This window comes from Bombina bombina, chromosome 1 (genome assembly GCF_027579735.1).
Source record: "Bombina bombina isolate aBomBom1 chromosome 1, aBomBom1.pri, whole genome shotgun sequence".
Classification (NCBI taxonomy): Eukaryota; Metazoa; Chordata; class Amphibia; order Anura; family Bombinatoridae; genus Bombina; species Bombina bombina.
In genome coordinates, this window is record NC_069499.1 from 55,607,113 (window position 1) to 55,625,942 (window position 18,830).

At 38.9% G+C, this 18,830-nt stretch overlaps 1 protein-coding gene across 1 annotated transcript; it reads left to right on the top strand.

Annotated features, from left to right (window-relative positions):
• Positions 1-4,068: 4,068 nt before the first annotated feature.
• On the top strand, positions 4,069-15,547 carry NOXRED1 (NADP dependent oxidoreductase domain containing 1). Its single transcript, XM_053689247.1, has 6 exons — positions 4,069-4,235; positions 5,183-5,373; positions 6,520-6,700; positions 8,687-8,844; positions 10,251-10,464; positions 15,358-15,547. Exons 1-6 carry the CDS (start codon positions 4,069-4,071, stop codon positions 15,533-15,535), a joined length of 1,089 nt encoding a protein of 362 aa, XP_053545222.1. The 3' UTR covers positions 15,536-15,547.
• The last annotated feature ends 3,283 nt before the right edge of the window (positions 15,548-18,830 follow it).

An 18,830-nucleotide genomic window follows, 5' to 3' on the forward strand; every position in this document is an offset into this window, starting at 1 on the left:
ACATATGCTTTGTGCCCTATAGCTGTGTGTTATTATGTGACATATGCTATGTGCCCTATAGCTGTGTGTTATGTGACATATACTTTCCCCCTATAGCTGTGTATTATGTGACATATGCTTTGTGCCCTATAGCTGTGTGTTATGTGACATACTCTGTGTCCTTATAGCTACAGCTGAATGTGTGTTAACCCTTTCATGACCGGGTTAAAAAGTCTACATCGGAACAGCGTTCCGATGTTGACAAATTGAAATCACGCGATCGTGCAAAAGATTGCGAGATTTCAATTATGGGATCAGGTCTGGGGGGCGTCCCTAAGATGCTAGGAACGCCCTCCAGACCCCGATCAAATCCTGCAAGCCTAGTAGGCTTCAGGACAGCTGTTTGCGATGACGTTGTATTCCGTCATAACGGCTTTAAAGCCCAGTGACGGAATACAACGACATTAAAAGGTTAAAGGACCAGTCAACACGGTACATTTGCATAATCAACAAATGCATGATAAGAAGATAATGCAATAGCACTTAGTCTGAACATCAAATGAGTAGTAGATTTTTGTTAAATAAATTGCAAAGTTATGTTTATTTCCACTCCCCCTGTATCATGTGACCGCCATCAGCCAATCACAAATGCATATACGTATATGCTGTGAATTCTTGCACATGCTCAATAGGAGTTGGTGACTCAAAAAGTGTAAAAATAAAAAGACTGTGCACATTTTGTTAATGGAAGTAAATTGGAAAGTTGTTTAAAATTGCTGCTCTATCTGAATCATGAAGTTTAATTTTGACTTGAGTGTCCCTTTAAGTGACATAAACTTTGTGCCCTATAGCTACATCTAAAAGTGTTATGTGACTTATACTTTGTGCACTATAGCTACAGCTAAATGTGTTATGGGACATATACTTTGTGCACTGTAGCTACCCCTAAATGTGTGTTATGTGTGTTAACTAGAAGTTAGATCAATGTTCCTCCAAGGCAGCAATAAGCAATTCAGTCACTGTAAATATACATACTATATGATTACTGATGACAGACCCAGACAGAATCTATAAAACTGGTTGTAGCTAGACTAATTCAACAAAATAAACGTTATATTTTTTAATTAGGCTAGCTACAAGTTTTATAGATTCTGAGTCTGCCATCAGTAATCAATATGTATATTGATTCAACTGCTTATTGCTGCCTTGGATTATCATTGTTGATCTCTTCTCTAATGTTTATTTTGTTCAATTAGGATAGCTACAACATATTTTATAGATTCTGAGCCTGCCATCAGTAATCACTATGTATACCAATTGAATTGTTTGGTATTCGGTTAAATAAGAAATAGTGAGCATAATGGGGTGGGGGAGTCTCTTTGCCCTAAAATGTCTGGGCCTCGTTTTGGTCCCAGTCCGGCCCTGTCTATATGGCACACATGAACTAGCTCTGTCTAACTGTGAAAAACTGTCAAAATGCACTGAGATAGGAGGCAGTTTTTAACAGTATAGAAATAAATTTGAGTCTACCTAGGTTTAGCATGTAGCAAAGAATACCAACAGAAGAATGCATGCCTTATCTGAATCATGAACAAGACTGTCCCTTTAAGTATTACTCTTCTATTTAACCAGGGTGTTGTAATTCAGAAACCAATAATTATTTCTTAACGTGAAAACTACATCTCCTTAATGGGCTGAAGTGTTATTCACTGCCAGAAGTTAATATGACCGTGTTGTAGCGGAGTTCCAATGAGTGCAGAGCGCTGGGGGAAACTAAATGAATATAACCCTGTTTCACTATAACGTTAGACGAGTATTAGGTGCTTAATAAATTATCGCGTTGTATGGATCTCGTTCTCCACCTTTCGATTGGCTGTTTACATGTAAGCCCGCCTCCTTGGTAAGAACTGTGTAATGATTGGTTAGCTGTTGCCTGAGTTACTTCTCTGGCGTTGATGCGTTGCCATGGCTACTGTTAGGCCTACTAACTAGGCTAAAGCCTGCTACTGATTGACCATCACCAGCTAACCGTAGACATATGCGTCAGAAGCCTCTGCCCAGCGTGTGAGTATGAGCCGCACGGCGATCCGTGCTGTAAATCTGTAACATCTCGTGGGTGAGATATGATGGGCCAATGGCTGCATATTTCAGTATTCTCCGGAGTGCAAGCTAAAGTCCCTGTTGTGTGCCAGGTTACACAGTTACCACTTCTTCATTGCTGCACTTCTGCAGGGTCCCACAGCCATACATCCCTGAGACACAGTCTAACTGTCTCATTTATTTGTAAGAGCTGGAACAAAGGGAAACTGTCTTTTAAAGGGACATTGTACATCTTCTAGAATGTGTTACATTGATTACAAAAACAAAGCTCATTTACCTTGATAATAATAATACTGTGTCCATCTTTCATATGCACGATATAATATGTTAGAGTACAATGTCCATTTAAACAGTCTGACATTTTAATATAAACAATTTAATTATACGTGGAAAATTATTTATTTTGCTCACCTTTTCTATTATTTAATCATGGAAATTGTGGATTTTTCTATTCCTGTTAAAAGTGGAAATGCAGATTCTTGATTTATCACTGCTTTATTTCCCACAGTCCTTGGTTACTCACTCTAGTGGTGACCAATATATAACCGTTTCTAATCAGCCTCAGCAGAGGAGATCTAGGTTACAACATGGTGGCTCTTTATGGACACTAAAACATCACATTGATCTTTCCAATATGTAAACAACTAATTTAAGTTTAAAAATACACCTGTGTTTGTTTTGTGTGCAATGTCCCTTTAAGAGTTACTTGTGATGTAAAGTTCCCAGGTATTGCATTACACTGTTCCTAAAGCCACAAACTCTTATTGGGAATATTACTGTTGCTGTAATGTGACTCATTGTTGCTCAAAATGTTAGTTCTTTTTATCTTGCCTTCTAGATGTCCTTATTTTAACAGCAATTCCCAATTAAACAAGCTACATAAACTAGTTGAAAATATGGAAACATGTTATGCGGCACTGTGATGTGACATAAAATATATACATCTCTCTAAATGCAGCTTGGTATGTCCCTCCTCTTTTATTGAAATCCCATTTCACCTAATTACCCTGGTACAAATTGGAGGAAAGCACATGTGTTAGGACTGATTTGCAAATATATGGATGTTGATTGGGTTGATGTAAGTTTCCACTCTGAACCAGCAGGGCTCTGCGGCTCCTGAGCAGTCCTTTAGTTGTGTGTTTAACTAGTTTGTGGGGGTTAGACACATAGAATAGGGGCATTGCTAGTGTTAAAATTACACACTCTTACAAATTAGAGCATATCATTTTTTTCATTACAATGGGGCTTTAAAGGGACAGTATACACTCATTTTCATATAACTGCATGTAATAGACACTACTATAAAGAAAAGATGCACAGATACTGATATAAAAATCCTGTATAAAACGGTTTAAAGACTTACTTAGAAACTCTCAGTTTAGCTCTGTTGAAAAGTTATTTGGAAAGCCCACTGCAAGTGGGAAATAAGATCCTCCCCCTTCCTTTGCATATGAAAAGACCCTTTACACAAACAGGAGCAATCTGGAGAAGGTAGCTGACGGTATTCAAATAAAACTTTGGGGCTTGGTTAGGAGTCTGAAAATCAGAGCAATGTTATTTAAAAAAGGGCTATATAAATAGATCATCTACAAAACATATATGCAAAGAAAAAATGTGTATAATGCCCCTTTAAGGTTAATACAATAAAGACTAGAATCACCAATACCTTCAGCCTTACATACATATAGCGTTACAATTTCAAAACATTTTTTTCCAAAGATCCTTTTATAGCATATCAGTAATGCTAGAGTATCTGTGCTAAATTCTGGCAACCTAATGCTGAAGGTAAATATGTTTTTAACCTAAAAGTCAAACTTACCGTATACAAATCCTTGGTGTTCCTTTACTGTAACAATGACATGCTGCTGCGAACCAGTCCAAAGCCTCACCTGAGTAATGCACCAGTTACTTTCAGCTGTCGCATGTAGCAACTTCTATGTCACTTTATTACTCATCATTGTTTTTGTTTTTCTATTTTTAGGTTATATGATGTTTGGTGACACTGATATTACAGCTGGTCTAAGCTCACTACAGTTTGAACATGGAGTGGAGCCTAGACACAAGGGGTTTTTGCACCTAGTACAGAGGAGCCACTTGACAGCACTGACCGTTTGTGCACATTCTGTGTTTTTCTGCAAGCTACTCCTCTATGTCCGGTGAGCTAGACATTCTCCTTAATAAAAACTCTTCTAATACAAGAAGGGTTACTACAGCGCTTTATTTTGTAGCATTAACATCACTGTAAGAAAATCTACAGCTGTCAGATCTATCTATCTATCTATCTATCTATCTATCTATCTATCTATCTATCTAGTGTATGTTAATCGCAATAACCCCTGAACATTTTAAGTAATTCCAGAAAGTATCTTTTGTGATAATTACCATTAGTAAATGTTGTTTTTTAGTCACACCTACAGTCCAAACAGATGAATTAGTTGCTTGAAATTTGCCAGTGAGATACAAATTGCTTGAAATTTAGATAGAACATATCGTTTTAAAATTTTTACCATTTTATTTCTGTTCTCAAATTTGCTTTGTTCACATGGTGTTCTTTGTTGAAGAAGATACCTAGGTAGGCAGCATTCCCATGTCTGGAGCACTGATGCTCTTGCAGATGTATAACACTGTTAAAGCATCTTTGCCATATAATGTTAGACATATACACACTCTTAACCTACCTACCTGATTTTCAACAAAGAATACCAAGAGAACAAAGTACATTTGATAAAAGGAATGAATCATAAAATAAACATTTTGGGTTTCATGACCCTTTAGGGGTTAACACATAGAGAACTGCTGGTCCTGAGCAGGAAAAGGCTAGTTAACCAATCACTGGCTGTGTTCATCCCCAGAGCTTGTTGCTCCTTGTGGAACTTTACATTTGCAAGGGTTAAACACATACAGTTCCAGAGCGAGTTGTACAAATATGTTGAATGATTCAGAGCATGCCATTGTTTTGCACTAAAATGTCCCTTTAAATAACTTACATAAAACTGAATGCTACAGAATAAAATGGAGTTTGAATCTACTATTCTAATCAGACATGAACAGTCTTAGCTGAAATCAAGTGCAGGTAACAAACATTTCTTCCTTGAACCCTTAGACATCCAGAGGTGAAGTGGTGCAGTCTGCACACTCCCCCTAAGCTTCTGCAGATCTCACACAATGAGCACCTACGAGTGGGGATAATAGGTGGAGGCCATTTGGGGAAGAAACTTGCTCTGTGCCTGACACACCTGAGTGGTTTACATGCTGAAGAGATCAGAATCTCCACTCGCCGACCGGAAACTCTCCGTAAGTGCTCAGGGCTAATGGCTAAAATACTATTCACCAAAACAAAAATATAAACTTCAAATGAAGCGGATATATCTGCTGAGTACCATGATGCAGTGATCTGTCTGTCTACAAATTCCAAGAAACATACTCCTTGTCCTGGGTAGAACACAAGGTATATAAAAAAGAGAATGCAGTGCAGTTTATGGTTATTTACTTTGAGATTCTGGATATTACAACAATTGAGATCTCTCCCCAAGAAAAGCCACTGAGAAGTTCCCTCCCAGGGAAGACCAGAATAAGCCAGCTGTGGGATAATACAGTACATTTTCTTAGGATACATCTTGTTAGTTTGTAACTATAGGGTTTATAAAAACAAACAGTTGCTTTCAGTGTAGTAGGATCAATAAACTACACTATAAAAGTCAGTAATTGGTTTGGAAAAAGAAACAACTTGACTATACTGTCCCTTTAAAGGGAGATAAAATAAAAAAAAAAAGTGTTAAAGCATTTTATTACTACATTATTGCTTACATATGACTGTGTTTACCTATACAAAGTTAGTCAGGTTTAGAACAGCACTGTACTTCTGGGACCTAGCTGAGCACATCTGGGGAGCCAATGACAAGAAGCATATATGTGTAGCTCTCAAACACCAGCTAGCTCCCAGTAGTGCATTGCTTGCTAGGTATGCTTTTCAGCAAAGGATACCAAAAGAACAAAGAAGAATCGATAACAGAAGTATATTGTCTCTTAAAATTGCAAGCTCTGAATCATGACATTTTAAATTTGACCTTCGAGTTTCTTTAAATACCCAATAAAAAAAAGATTTATGTTTGAAGAGACAAAAGTGAAAATGGTTCTAGTAAAATTGAGTAAATGCTGATGCTAAGCACACCACTGTTTTTCTCTGGGCAGGTAGAGCGTTTTAATATGGGCGTACAGAGCATATGTGCATACTGCTTTTAACAAGAACTGAGATGCACTGATGTGCATTAGTTTGTATTCCTTTGTCCCTTTAAATAAGAGAAAATAAAATGAGAATCAGAAGAGCCATGTGAAAGTTTTGGGCTGCCCTTGGTTATTCCCAATACCAAAGATATTTGTTCTGCCCCCTGGCTACATTTATGTTGTTTTATAATTTCTCTACTGTCTCTTCTTACCCAGGTGAACTACAAGAGCTGGGGGTGCAATGTTTCTATAACAATGTTGCACTTGCATCCTGGGCCCAGGTTCTTTTTCTCTGCTGTCTACCGTCCCAACTTCCTACTGTGTGCGCAGAGATCCGAAACCATCTGCAGGAATCCTGCATAGTGTACAGCCTGGCGTCTGCTGTGCCTTTACCCAGGTATTACATATAATCTACTGGAGAATACTCTCAGTGGGAACGTAAATAGACATTAATCTCAAACTTTTATTCCCCATTGAATGCATTATTATTATTATTATTATTCCAATGCACTTTAATTTTTCATTTCACCTGGTTTTTACTGTTATTTAAAGGGACAGTCTACTTGAATTTGTTTGTTTAAAAAGATAATCCCTTTCTTACCCATTCCCCAGTTCTGCATAACCAACAGTTATATTAATATACCATTTACCTCTGTGATTGCCTTGTATCTAAGCCTCTGCAGACTGTCTCCTTATCTCAGTGCTATTTACACACTTGCATTTTAGCCAATCAGTGCTGACTCCTGCATAACTACATGGGAATGAGCACAATGTTATCTATATGGCACAAATTAAAGTGAAGGTAAAGTTTTCCGGTGTTTTGCATATTATTATAGTATTTATATATTATACAGTCTGATCGCCAATTTTTTTAATTACGTTTATATATATAAAATAGGGAAAAAAAGCATTTGTTTTTACGTGCTCTTCCCTTCTTTACTCCGCCCTCCATCAATTTCCTGCTTGCTGAGACTCTGACGTATAGAGCGGTCCCACCCGCTTTGGGTCATTGTCATGTTGGAAGGTAAACCTTCTTCCCATTGACAACGTCACTGCTCACTGTGGTCAAGTGTAACGGTTTCATGCAGCTGATACGGTTAGTGCCATGTATACCGGACAGCAGGTCCTCACCCAGTTTCAATGTCCACAAAATTACATTATTCAAGGAAACTTGTAACTTGTAACCGGACAGCAGGTCCTCACCCAGTTTCAATGTCCACAAAATTACATTATTCAAGGAAACTTGTAACTGGAACCTGTAACTCGGTTTAAAAGTTCATGCCAGAAGATTGTGTTGTATAGGACAAAGCAAACGCCATGTACGTTTCACCCCTATAAATTCATTGAATGGGGCTTCATTAGGGATCTAACCTTAACAGTTCACCATCCAAATAACACCATACCTACAGTAAAGCATAGAGGTGGTAATATCCTGTTATGGGGCTGTTTCTCTACAGCAGGCACTGGAGCACTTGTCAGGATAGAAGGAATAATGGATGGGGCAAAATACCGTCAAATTCTTGAGGAAAATCTGCTGCCCTCTGCCAGGAAGTTGTCAATGGGAAGAAGGTTTACCTTCCAACATGACAATGACCCAAAGCACACAGCAAAAATGACCACTCAGTGGTTGAAGGAGAAAAAGGTAAATGTCCTTGCATGGCCCAGTCAGAGCCCAGACTTAAACCCCATTGAATATCTGTGGCATGACTTGAAGACTGCAGTCTACAAACAGTCACCATAAAATTAAACGGAACTGGAGCAGTTCTGCAAAGAAGAGTGGGCAAATATTGCACAGTCTAGATGTGCAAAGTTAGTAAAAACATATCCCAATAGGCTAAAGGCTGTAATTAAAGCAGTATTCAACTAAACACTGACACACGGGGGTGATCCTTTTTGCAACTCACTGATTCTGTTTTTTTAATTGTCTTTTATTTTTCCCTGACATGTTGGTGTTATATCTTTAACTTGGATGTTATAAGTTGCTCTGAGTAATTACAACTGGATAAACAAAAACTGTGTCTGTCTTCATTGCAGGCTGCAAGGCAACAAAATGTGATTATTTTCAAGGGGGGGGCGATTCTTTTCAATACCCACTGTATATACTGTATATATTTATACACACGTGTGTGTGTGTGTGTGTGTGTATATATATATATATATATATATATATATATATATATATATATATATATATATATATTTTATAATATAATAATTTTTTTTTTTTTTTTGTACAAACATCATCAGGGTACCTAAAAAATAGGTTCAGTAAAAAAGATTTTACTGAACAGATTGTTGAAATACTGTACCGTCCAGTTAAATACCAGATGCCAACCCTACCTGTACATCACCAGTTCTAAGTGTTCATTTGCCTTGTTTTAAGACTGAAGCAGCTGCTGTCGCACAGCAGTGTCATCAGACTAAAGTACCGATATGAGAGCAAAGTTAACGAGCAGGAATTGGACAAAAAGGGGACGATCACAGCTGTGCTTAGAGATGCATCTGTAGTGAAGACATTGATTCCTGGTGACCCCGAGCAAGGTAAGAAATTACTGCCACAAAATGCCAATACGCAGAGGAAAACAACTAAACTGTGTCTTGTTCTTTGCTGCTGGGAATTATGAGGTATTGAGAAGCCATCCAGGAACTCCCGATACATAAGATACAAACCTGATCATTACAGTCCTTTGTGGGTAAGTAGCCTTATATTTGACCAGAACTTCCTATAATACACAGTTAAATCTGAACATTTCCTAATGAACTTTAATTAGGACATCACCCTACACTAAAAAAGGAAAGAGCCATTGTGTGTGTCAATCCTAATAAGCTGCAGTCGGGGTGCCAGCAGACAATAAGGGCTAGATTTATCATAGCTGAGGTGTACAGGGGCACCTATACGCGCCCTTGTACGCCTCAGCTCGCCTGTGGCGGGGCGAAATTACCCATAGGTAATCAACATTGCACACAAGCACAATTTTGTGCTCGCGTGCAATCCCGCCCCCTGCCCGCGCACAGCCAATCACGCGCGGGCAGGAGCTGTCAAGCTCCTTGGTCGGACTCGACCGAGGAGATTGAATTTCGCCACCTTAGAGGTGGCAAAGAGCTTAGGGAAGCAGCGGTCTGGTGACCGCTGCTTGATAAATCACAGCGAGCAAGTTCTTGTGAGAACTTGCTGCCGTAGGGGCTTGATAAATCTAGCCCTAAGTAGCCCAGCAGCAACTGAACCAGTTCTGATCATTTTCAGTTGGGTTGTCACCCAATAAAAGGTATTAACCCAGCACTGTCTGTACTGATAATCTGCAGTCAGCCAACTTGCTGGCAAGCCAGTTTTATTAAACCTACAGTATATCCTTCGACCAAGGTGGGAGAGTTTTTCAAATTGCTGCTGGGTCAGGTTTTTGTTTTAAGCCAGATTGTGGCCCTATTAACTTTTCATTCCAAGTGTAACTCTAAGTTGCAGCTAAAACTATACCAATAGGTCCTGAATGCAGCTAACATTCTGATTTCTTGCGGATGCAAATCAAATGTTGTCCCCCCTATAAATATGTGGATAGAAAAGTAGAAAGTATTTATAATTATAAGAATATAGGCTCAAACAATTAGATATATTTGATATTACATTCTTTGGGAATCCTTGATGAAAATGACTTGGCCCCTGGCTTCCAACTTTGGGAGGGGGTGGGGGACTGGTGAAATGGCGAGCAGTTATCTCTTAATATGCACCCTCCTAGAGAAGCAAATATTACGATATTGAGACACAAACACAAATCTAATACCTTGAAAACTTACCTTTATTTTCAGATTGTAGACTTTACATAAAAACTTTCAATTTTGTATGATCTGTTAATGTAGGTTTTATTATTGTATTTGTTACAGTGCAAACTAAGCCTTTTCAATAAAAACCTATAAAATAAAAACCTATATCTTTCTATATTCCTACTGTACAGGAGGAGTCTGTGTAGTGAGCAGGTGGATAGAATCGTCTGTATATGCCGCCCTTAACATGTGCACGTTTGATCATCTGTCTCACCAGCAGTCACTCAATATCCTCAACACCCTGATTCAGCAGCTAGATAGCCAGGAAGGGAAAACTTCAAGTCCTGCTCTCATTAAAGAACATTTTGTGATCAAGGATATTTGCTCAGCATTGTCTGAAGACAGGTGAGTGAATGTGGGGGCCCTGTATAGCTAAAAAGTAAAATAGTTAATATAGGTGCAAATAACTACTTCAGTATTGCAGAAAACTATCATTTGATTTGAGAGATGGTTTCTTGAAATCCAAATATTTGAAATTATATTTGAAATATATATATTTCTCTTGTTAAGTGTATCCAGTCCACGGATCATCCATTACTTATGGGATATATTCTCCTTCCCAACAGGAAGCTGCAAGAGTCCACCCACAGCAAAGCTGCTATATAGCTCCTCCCCTAACTGCCATTACCAGTCATTCTCTTGCAAGTCTCAACATAGATAGGAGGTCGTGAGAGTCTGTGGTTTTTTATACTTAGTTTATTTCTTCAATCAAAAGTTTGTTATTTTTAAATGGCACCGGAGTGTGCTGTTTATCTCAGGCAGTATTTGGAAGAAGAATCTGCCTGCGTTTTTTCTATGATCTTAGCAGACGTAACTAAGATCCAGTTGCTGTTCTCACACATTCTGAGGAGTGAGGTACTTCAGAGGGGGAATGGTGTGCAGGTTTTCCTGCAGATAAGGTATGTGCAGTAAAATATTTTTCTAAGGAATGGAATTGACTAAGAAAATACTGCTGATACCGAAGTAATGTAAGTACAGCCTTTAAATGCAGTGAAAGCAACTGGTACCAGGCTGATTGATAGAGATATATGCTAAGGTATGTGCAGTAATATATTTTTCTAAGGAATGGAATTGACTAAGAAAATACTGCTGATACCGAAGTAATGTAAGTAAAGCCTTAAATGCAGTGATAGCGACTGGATCAGGCTTATTAATAGACATACATACTCTTATAAGAATGTGTTTTAAAACGTTTGCCGGCATGTTTAATCGTTTTTTAATATATGTTTGGTGATAAAACTTATTGGGGCCTAATTTTTCCACGTGGCTGGCTTAAATTTTGCATAGAAACAGTTATAGGGAAGGTAATCCACAGCTCAGCTGTGGCAGTTTTGTTGTGTCTGTTTAAAAAAATGTCGGTTTTTTTTTTTTTTTATCTGTTTTTTGCATTAAGGGGTTAATCATCCATTTGCAAGTGGGTGCAATGCTCTGTTAGCTTATTATACACACTGTAAAAATTTCGTTTGATTTACTGCCTTTTTTCACTGTTTTTCAAATTTTGACAAAATTTGTTTCTCTTAAAGGCACAGTAACGTTTGTTATATTTGCTTGTTAACTTGATTTAAAGTGTTTTCCAAGCTTACTAGTCTCTTTATTAGTTCTAACATGTCTAACATAGAGGAGGCTCTGTGTTTATTATGTTTAAAGCCATGGTGGAACCCCATTTTAGAATGTGTACCAGATGTACTGATTTCATGTTAAACAATAAAGATCATTTTTTGTATTTAAAAACATTATCACCAGAGGATTCTGTCGAGGGGGAATTTATGCCGACTAACTCTCCCCACGTGTCAGACCCTTTGACTCCCGCTTTAGGGACTCACATCAAGGGCACCCATAGCGTTTATTTTACCAGAGGATTCTGTCGAGGGGGAAGTTATGCCGACTAACTCTCCCCCCGTGTCAGACCCTTTGACTCCCGCTCCAGGGACTCACGCTCAAATGGCGCCAAGTATATCAATGGCGCCCATAGCGTTTATTTTACAAGACATGGCAAAGGTTGTGTATAATACACTGGCAGCAGTATTAGTCAGACTACCTGAAATTAAAGGAAAGCAAAACAGCTCTGGGGGTAGATACAGAGCATACAGACGCTTTAAGAACCATGTCTGATACTACCTCACAATATGCTTAGTCTGTGGGTGATATTTGTGACTCAGGGAAGATGATTTAACCTGATTCTGATATTTCTACATTTAAAATTTATGCTTGAGAACCTCCACTTGTTGCTCAGGGAGGCTTTAGCTGCTCTGAATGAATGTGTACAATCGCAGTGCCAGAGAAATTGTGTAGACTGGATAAATAATATGCAGTGCCGGTGTGTACTTATGTTTTTCCAATACCTAAAGAGGTTTACTAAAATTTTTAATAAGGAATGGGATAGATCAGGTGTGCCGTTCTCTTCCCCTCCTATTTTTTAGAAGAATGTTTTCTAATAGTTGCCACCACACGGGACTTATGGCAGACAGTTCCTAAGGTGGAGAGAAGAGTTTCTACTCTAGCTAAGCGTACCACTACCTCTGGCGAGGACTGTTGTGCTTTTTTAGATCCAATGGATAAAAAATGTTTATTCAACAAGGTTTTATCCTGCAGCCCCTTGCACGCATTGCTCCTGTCACTGCTGCTGCAGCGTTCTGGTTTGAGTCTCTTGATGAGGCTTTACAGGCTCCATTGGATGAATATATTTGACAAGCTTAGAGCACTTAAGCTAGCCAATTCCTTTGTTTTCTGATGCCTTTGTTCCTTTGACTAGACTAACGGCTAAGAATTCTGTTTTTTACTATACTGGCGCGCAGAGCGCTATGGCTTATATCATGGTCAGCTGTCGTGACTTTAATAAATAAGCTACTTAACTTCCCTTCAAGGGGCAGACCCTATTCAGGCCTAGTTTGAAGGAGATTATTACTTATATCACTGGAGGAAAAGATCATGCCCTTCCTCAGGACAGGTCCAAATCAAGGGACAAAAAAGGCCTAATTTTCGTGCCTTTCGAAAATTCAAGGCAGGTGTGGCATCAACTTCCTCTAAGGCAAAATAAGAGGGAACTTTTGCTCAGTCCAAGGCGGTCTGGAGACAACCGGACCTGGAACAAAGATAAGCAGGTCAAGGAGCCTGCTGCTGCCTCTAAAACAGCATGAGGAACGGACCCCTATCTGGTAACGGATCCTATAGGGGCAGACTTCATTCTTCGCCCAGGCGTGGGCAAGAGATGCCCAGGATCCCTGGGCATTGGAAATTATACCCCAGAGATATCTTCTGGATTTCAAAGCTTTCCCCCCCAAAAAAGGGGAGTTTTTGCCTTTCACATTTATCTGCAAACCAGATAAAGAAAGAGACATTCTTGCATTGTGTACGTGACCCATTCAGTTCCAATAGAGGAACAGGGACACAGTTTTCCTCAAATCGGTTTGTGGTTCCCAAGGAAAGGAAACCTTCAGACCTATTTTGGATCTAAAAGATCTTAAACAAATTCTTTAGAATTCTATCATTTAAGATGGAAACTATTCGTACCATCTTAACTATGATCCAGGAGAGTCAATAGAGGACTACAATGGATTTGAAGGATGCTTATCCTCACATTACGATGCATAAAGATCACCATCGGTTTTTCAGGTTTGCCTTTCTAGACAGGCATTACCAGTTTGTAGCTCTTTCCTTTGGGTTAACTACAGCCCCTAGAATCTTTATGGAGGTTCTGGGGTCACTTTGGCGGTCCTTAGGCCGCGGGGCATAGAAGTGGCCCCTTATTTAGACGACATCCTGATACAGGCGTCAAACATCCAAGTTGCCAAGTCTCATACGGACGTAGTACTGGCATTTCTGAGATCGCATGGGTGGAAAGTGAACAAGGAAAGAGTTCTCTATCCCCAATATCAAGGGTTTCCCTCCTAGGGATTCTGATAGATTTTGTAGAAATTAAAATTTACCTGACGGAGTCCAGGTTGTCAAAGTTTCTAAATTTCTGCCGTGTTCTTCATTCCATCCGCGCCCTTTGGTGGCTAAGTACATGAATGTAATCGGCTTAATGGTAGCGGCAAGGGACATAGTACCGTTTGCACGCCTACATTTCAGACCACTGCAACTATGCATGCTCAGCCAGAGGAACGGGGATTACACAGATTTGTTCTCCTGTTAAATCCGGACCAAGAAACCAGAGATTCTCTTCTCTGGTGACTATCTCGGGTCCATCTGTCCAAGGGTATGACCTTCCGCAGGTCAGATGGAAAAAAAGTCAGATCTGCTGTCCTAAATCCCAGTAATCAGTTTAAGATATTTATTAATGTTATTACTTAAAGGGAAATTGTTTTAAAAAAGTGGTGTCATATGAAAGAACTTTATTTAAACACATAGGCATTTGTTTCTGACTGAACAACAGATGGAGTAAAAGCTATTTAAAATTAAATTGAAATTAATTTATCAATACCAGTTAAGCACTCGCTACTAATGTTCGTTGGTAGTACTTCCTACTAATGCGCATTAGTAGGAAGTACCTTTCAACCAATGAGGATTAACAGGAAGATTAGTGGAAATTACCCAGCTGATACAGCTGTATTAGGTTTAATTTTAAATTTAAAGGGACACTGTACCCAATTTTTTTCTTTCGTGATTCAGATAGAGCATGAAATTTTAAGCAACTTTCTAATTCACTCCTATTATCAAATTTTCTTCATTCTCTTGGTATCTTTATTTGAAAAGCAAGAATGTTCATTTAGATGCCGGCCCATTTTTGGTGAACAACCTGGGTTGTTCTTGCTGATTGGTGGATAAATTCACACACCAAAAAACAAGTGCTGACCAGGGTTCTCAACCAAAAATTGTCTGGCTCCTTAGCTTAGATGCCTTATTTTTTAAATAAAGATAGCAAGAGAACGAAGAAAAATTGATAACAGGAATAAATTAGAAAGTTGCATGCTCTATCTGAATCACAAAAGAAAAAAATTTGTGTTCAGTGTCCCTTTAAGAAGTTTTCACTTTACATTATTTTTATTAAAAAATATAATTATAAACATGTTACTATGCTGATATTTTATATGGATGAAAGAAAATGTTTGAGTACAGTGTCCTGTTTATTCTATTTTGCATTATCATTTGGGGTCCCTAGCTAGTCGTGCTATTAGCATTATTTCAGTTGTCGGGCCCATACTGCATTAACTCGGTGCGTTTTAAATTAGCATTTAGATGACCTTGTCACATTTCATGTACTTCATATTATACTAACTTTCCTCTCCTCTTCTGCAGCTCATTTCCCCTGGTTGACCTGATATCTGTCCAGACAAAGGACACTCCCTTTAGTCAGCACCTCGCAAGCTCACCATGGCTACAAAAGCGTTTCTTACAGCTGTTCTACACTTGCTTTGTGGGTTCCCTTGCTGAAATGAATCAGACTCATCTGACCCTAACTTCTAAAGATTCCTAGAGAAAATTTGTTTACTGGAGATATATTAAAAAAGCTGTAGAGGGAGTGTCTTGGCAGTGCCCATGATCAGTTAATACTGGCAGCAGAGCATTGGAATAATACATTTATGTTATGTATTAAGACAAATCTTTGCCATCCAGTAGCTATGGTACTCTGTATAGATACTACAATGATTGATATCTCTATTTCTGTAATTCTTGCAGTCTAGTCCAGGCCGTTGAGGTTTAAGGTGGCCCAGCTATGTTAGGCCTCAACAGCCCCCCTCCTCGTTATGGTACTGGTATGACGTGAGCAATAGAATTCTCACTTATCTATGGGAACAGACTATTACAGTCATGTTTGGCTTATCCACTTTAAATTAAAATTTACCTGACGGAGTCCAGGTTGTCAAAGTTTCTAAATTTCTGCCGTGTTCTTCATTCCATCCGCGCCCTTTGGTGGCTCAGTACATGAATGTAATCGGCTTAATGGTAGCGGCAAGGGACATAGTACCGTTTGCACGCCTACATTTCAGACCACTGCAACTATGCATGCTCAGCCAGAGGAACGGGGATTACACAGATTTGTTCTCCTGTTAAATCCGGACCAAGAAACCAGAGATTCTCTTCTCTGGTGACTATCTCGGGTCCATCTGTCCAAGGGTATGACCTTCCGCAGGTCAGATGGGACAATTGTTACAACAGATGCCAGCCTTTTAGGTTGGGATACAGTCTGGAACTCCCTGAAGGCTCAGGGATAGTGGACTCAGGAGGAGACCCTCCTTCTAATGAATATTCTGGAACTGGGAGCGATATTCCATGCTTTTCAGACTTGGCCTCAGTTAGCAACTCTGAGGTACATCATATTTCAGTCGGACAATATCACGACTGTGGCTTACATCAACCATCAAGGGGGAACAGAAGTTCCCTAGCAATGTTAGAAGTCTTAAAATAATTCACTGGACAGAGACTCACTCTTGTCTAAAAGCTATCCCTATCCCAGGTGTTGAGAACTGGGAGGCAGATTTTCTAAGTCGTCAGACTTTTCATCCGGGGGAGTGGGAATTCCCTCCGGAGGGGTTTGCACAAGATCAAGCAGGAGAGTGCTTTGGTGCTTTTGACAGCGCCTGCGTGGCCACGCAGGACCTGGTATGCAGATCTGGTGGACATGTCATCCTTTCCACCACGGTCTCTGCTTCTGAGACAGGACCCTCTACCTCAGGGTCTTTTCAACCATCTAAATATAACTAATCTGAGATGGACTGCCTGGAGACAGAACGCTTGATGTTATCAAAGCATGGCTTCTCCGAGTCAGTAATTGATACCTTAATACAGGCATAAAAGCCTGTCTCTAGGAAAATTTAACATAAGATATGGTGTAAATATCTTATTGTTATGAATCCAAGGGTTACTCATGGAGTAAAGTCTGGATTCCCAGGATATTATCTTTTCTTCAAGATGATTTTGAGAAAAGGGTTGTCAGCTAGTTCTTTAAAAGGACAGATTTCTACTCTGTCTATTCTTTTGCACAAGCGTCTGGCAGGTATTCTAGACGTTCAGGCATTTGGTCAGGCTTTGGTTAGAACCAAGCCTGTGGTTAAAAATGTTGCTCCGCCATGGAGCTTAAAGCTGGTTCTTAAGGTTCTTCAAGGAGTTCCATTTGAACCTTTTCATTCCATAGATATCAAACTTCTATCTTGGAAAGTTCCTTTTTGGTAGCTATTTCCTCGGCTCATAGAGTCTCCGAGTTATCTGCGTTGCAATGTGATTCTCCTTATCTGGTTCTCCGTACGGATAAGGTAGTCCTGTGTACCAACCTGGGTTTTTACCTAAAGTGGTATCTAACAAGATTATCACTCAAGAGATTGTTGTTCCATTCTTGTATCCTAATCCTTCTTCAAAGAAGGAACGTCTATTACACAATTTGGACGTGGTTCGTGTTTTAAAGTTTTACTTACAAGCTACTACAGATTTTCATCAAACATTCACCTTGTTTGTTGTCTATTCTGGACAGAGGAGAGGTCAAAGGACTTCAGCAACCTCTCTGTCTTTTTGGTTAAAAAGCATAATTCATTTAGCTTATGAGACTGCTGGACAGCAGCCTCCTGAAGGGATTACAGCTCATTCTACTAGAGCTGTGGTTTTCACTTAGGCCTTTTTTAAATGTGGCTTCTGTTGAACAGATTACAAGACGGAGTCTTGGTCTGCGTTTCATACTTTTTCAAATTTAACAAATTTGATACCTTGCTTCTTCGGAGGCTATTTTTGGGAGAAAGGGTTTTTTACAGGCAGTGGTAACTTCCGTTTAAGTACCTGCCTTGTCCCTCCCATTATCCGTGTACTTTAGCTTTGGTATTGGTATCCCATAAGTAATGGATGATCCGTGGACTGGATACACTTAACAAGAGAAAACATAATTTATGCTTACCTGATAAATTTATTTCTCTTGTAGTGTATCCAGTCCACGGCCCGCCCTGTCACTTTAAGGCAGGTAATTTTTCCATTAAACTACAGTCACCACTGCACCCTATGGTTTTCCTTTCTCTGCATGTTTTCGGTCGAATGACTGGTAATGGCAGTTAGGGGAGGAGCTATATAGCAGCTTTGCTGTGGGTGGACTCTTGCAGCTTCCTGTTGGGAAGGAGAATATATCCCATAAGTAATGGATGATCCGTGGACTGGATACACTACAAGAGAAATAAATTTATCAGGTAAGCATAAATTATGTTTTTTTCACTTTGTGATGGGGTTGAAGGAAGAGAGATTATTTTATATCCCCCCATTTGGTTATTTTCTCACTTATGGATGACAATATGCTTTAAATGTATTTATTCATATATTATTTTTCTTTCCTATATATTATCTTTACTGAACTTATAACTGTAGTGTAAACAAGTTAATATAAAATCTGTATTAGGTGAATTATGTGTAATGTATTTGTGTAAAATTAATAAAGATATAAAAATAGATTTATTTTTTTTTGAGAAAAAAAGTCAGATCTGCTGTCCTAAATCCCAGTAATCAGTTTAAGATATTTATTAATGTTATTACTTAAAGGGAAATTGTTTTAAAAAAGTGGTGTCATATGAAAGAACTTTATTTAAACACATAGGCATTTGTTTCTGACTGAACAACAGATGGAGTAAAAGCTATTTAAAATTAAATTGAAATTAATTTATCAATACCAGTTAAGCACTCGCTACTAATGTTCGTTGGTAGTACTTCCTACTAATGCGCATTAGTAGGAAGTACCTTTCAACCAATGAGGATTAACAGGAAGATTAGTGGAAATTACCCAGCTGATACAGCTGTATTAG

Coding starts and splice junctions, on each gene's coding strand:
- NOXRED1 (XM_053689247.1), top strand. CDS start 4,069: ATGTTTGGTGACACTGATATTACAGCTGGTCTAAGCTCACTACAGTTT. Junction 5,374..6,519: donor TCGCCGACCGGAAACTCTCC/GTAAGTGCTCAG, acceptor CTTCTTACCCAG/GTGAACTACAAGAGCTGGGG. Junction 10,465..15,357: donor TCAGCATTGTCTGAAGACAG/GTGAGTGAATGT, acceptor CCTCTTCTGCAG/CTCATTTCCCCTGGTTGACC.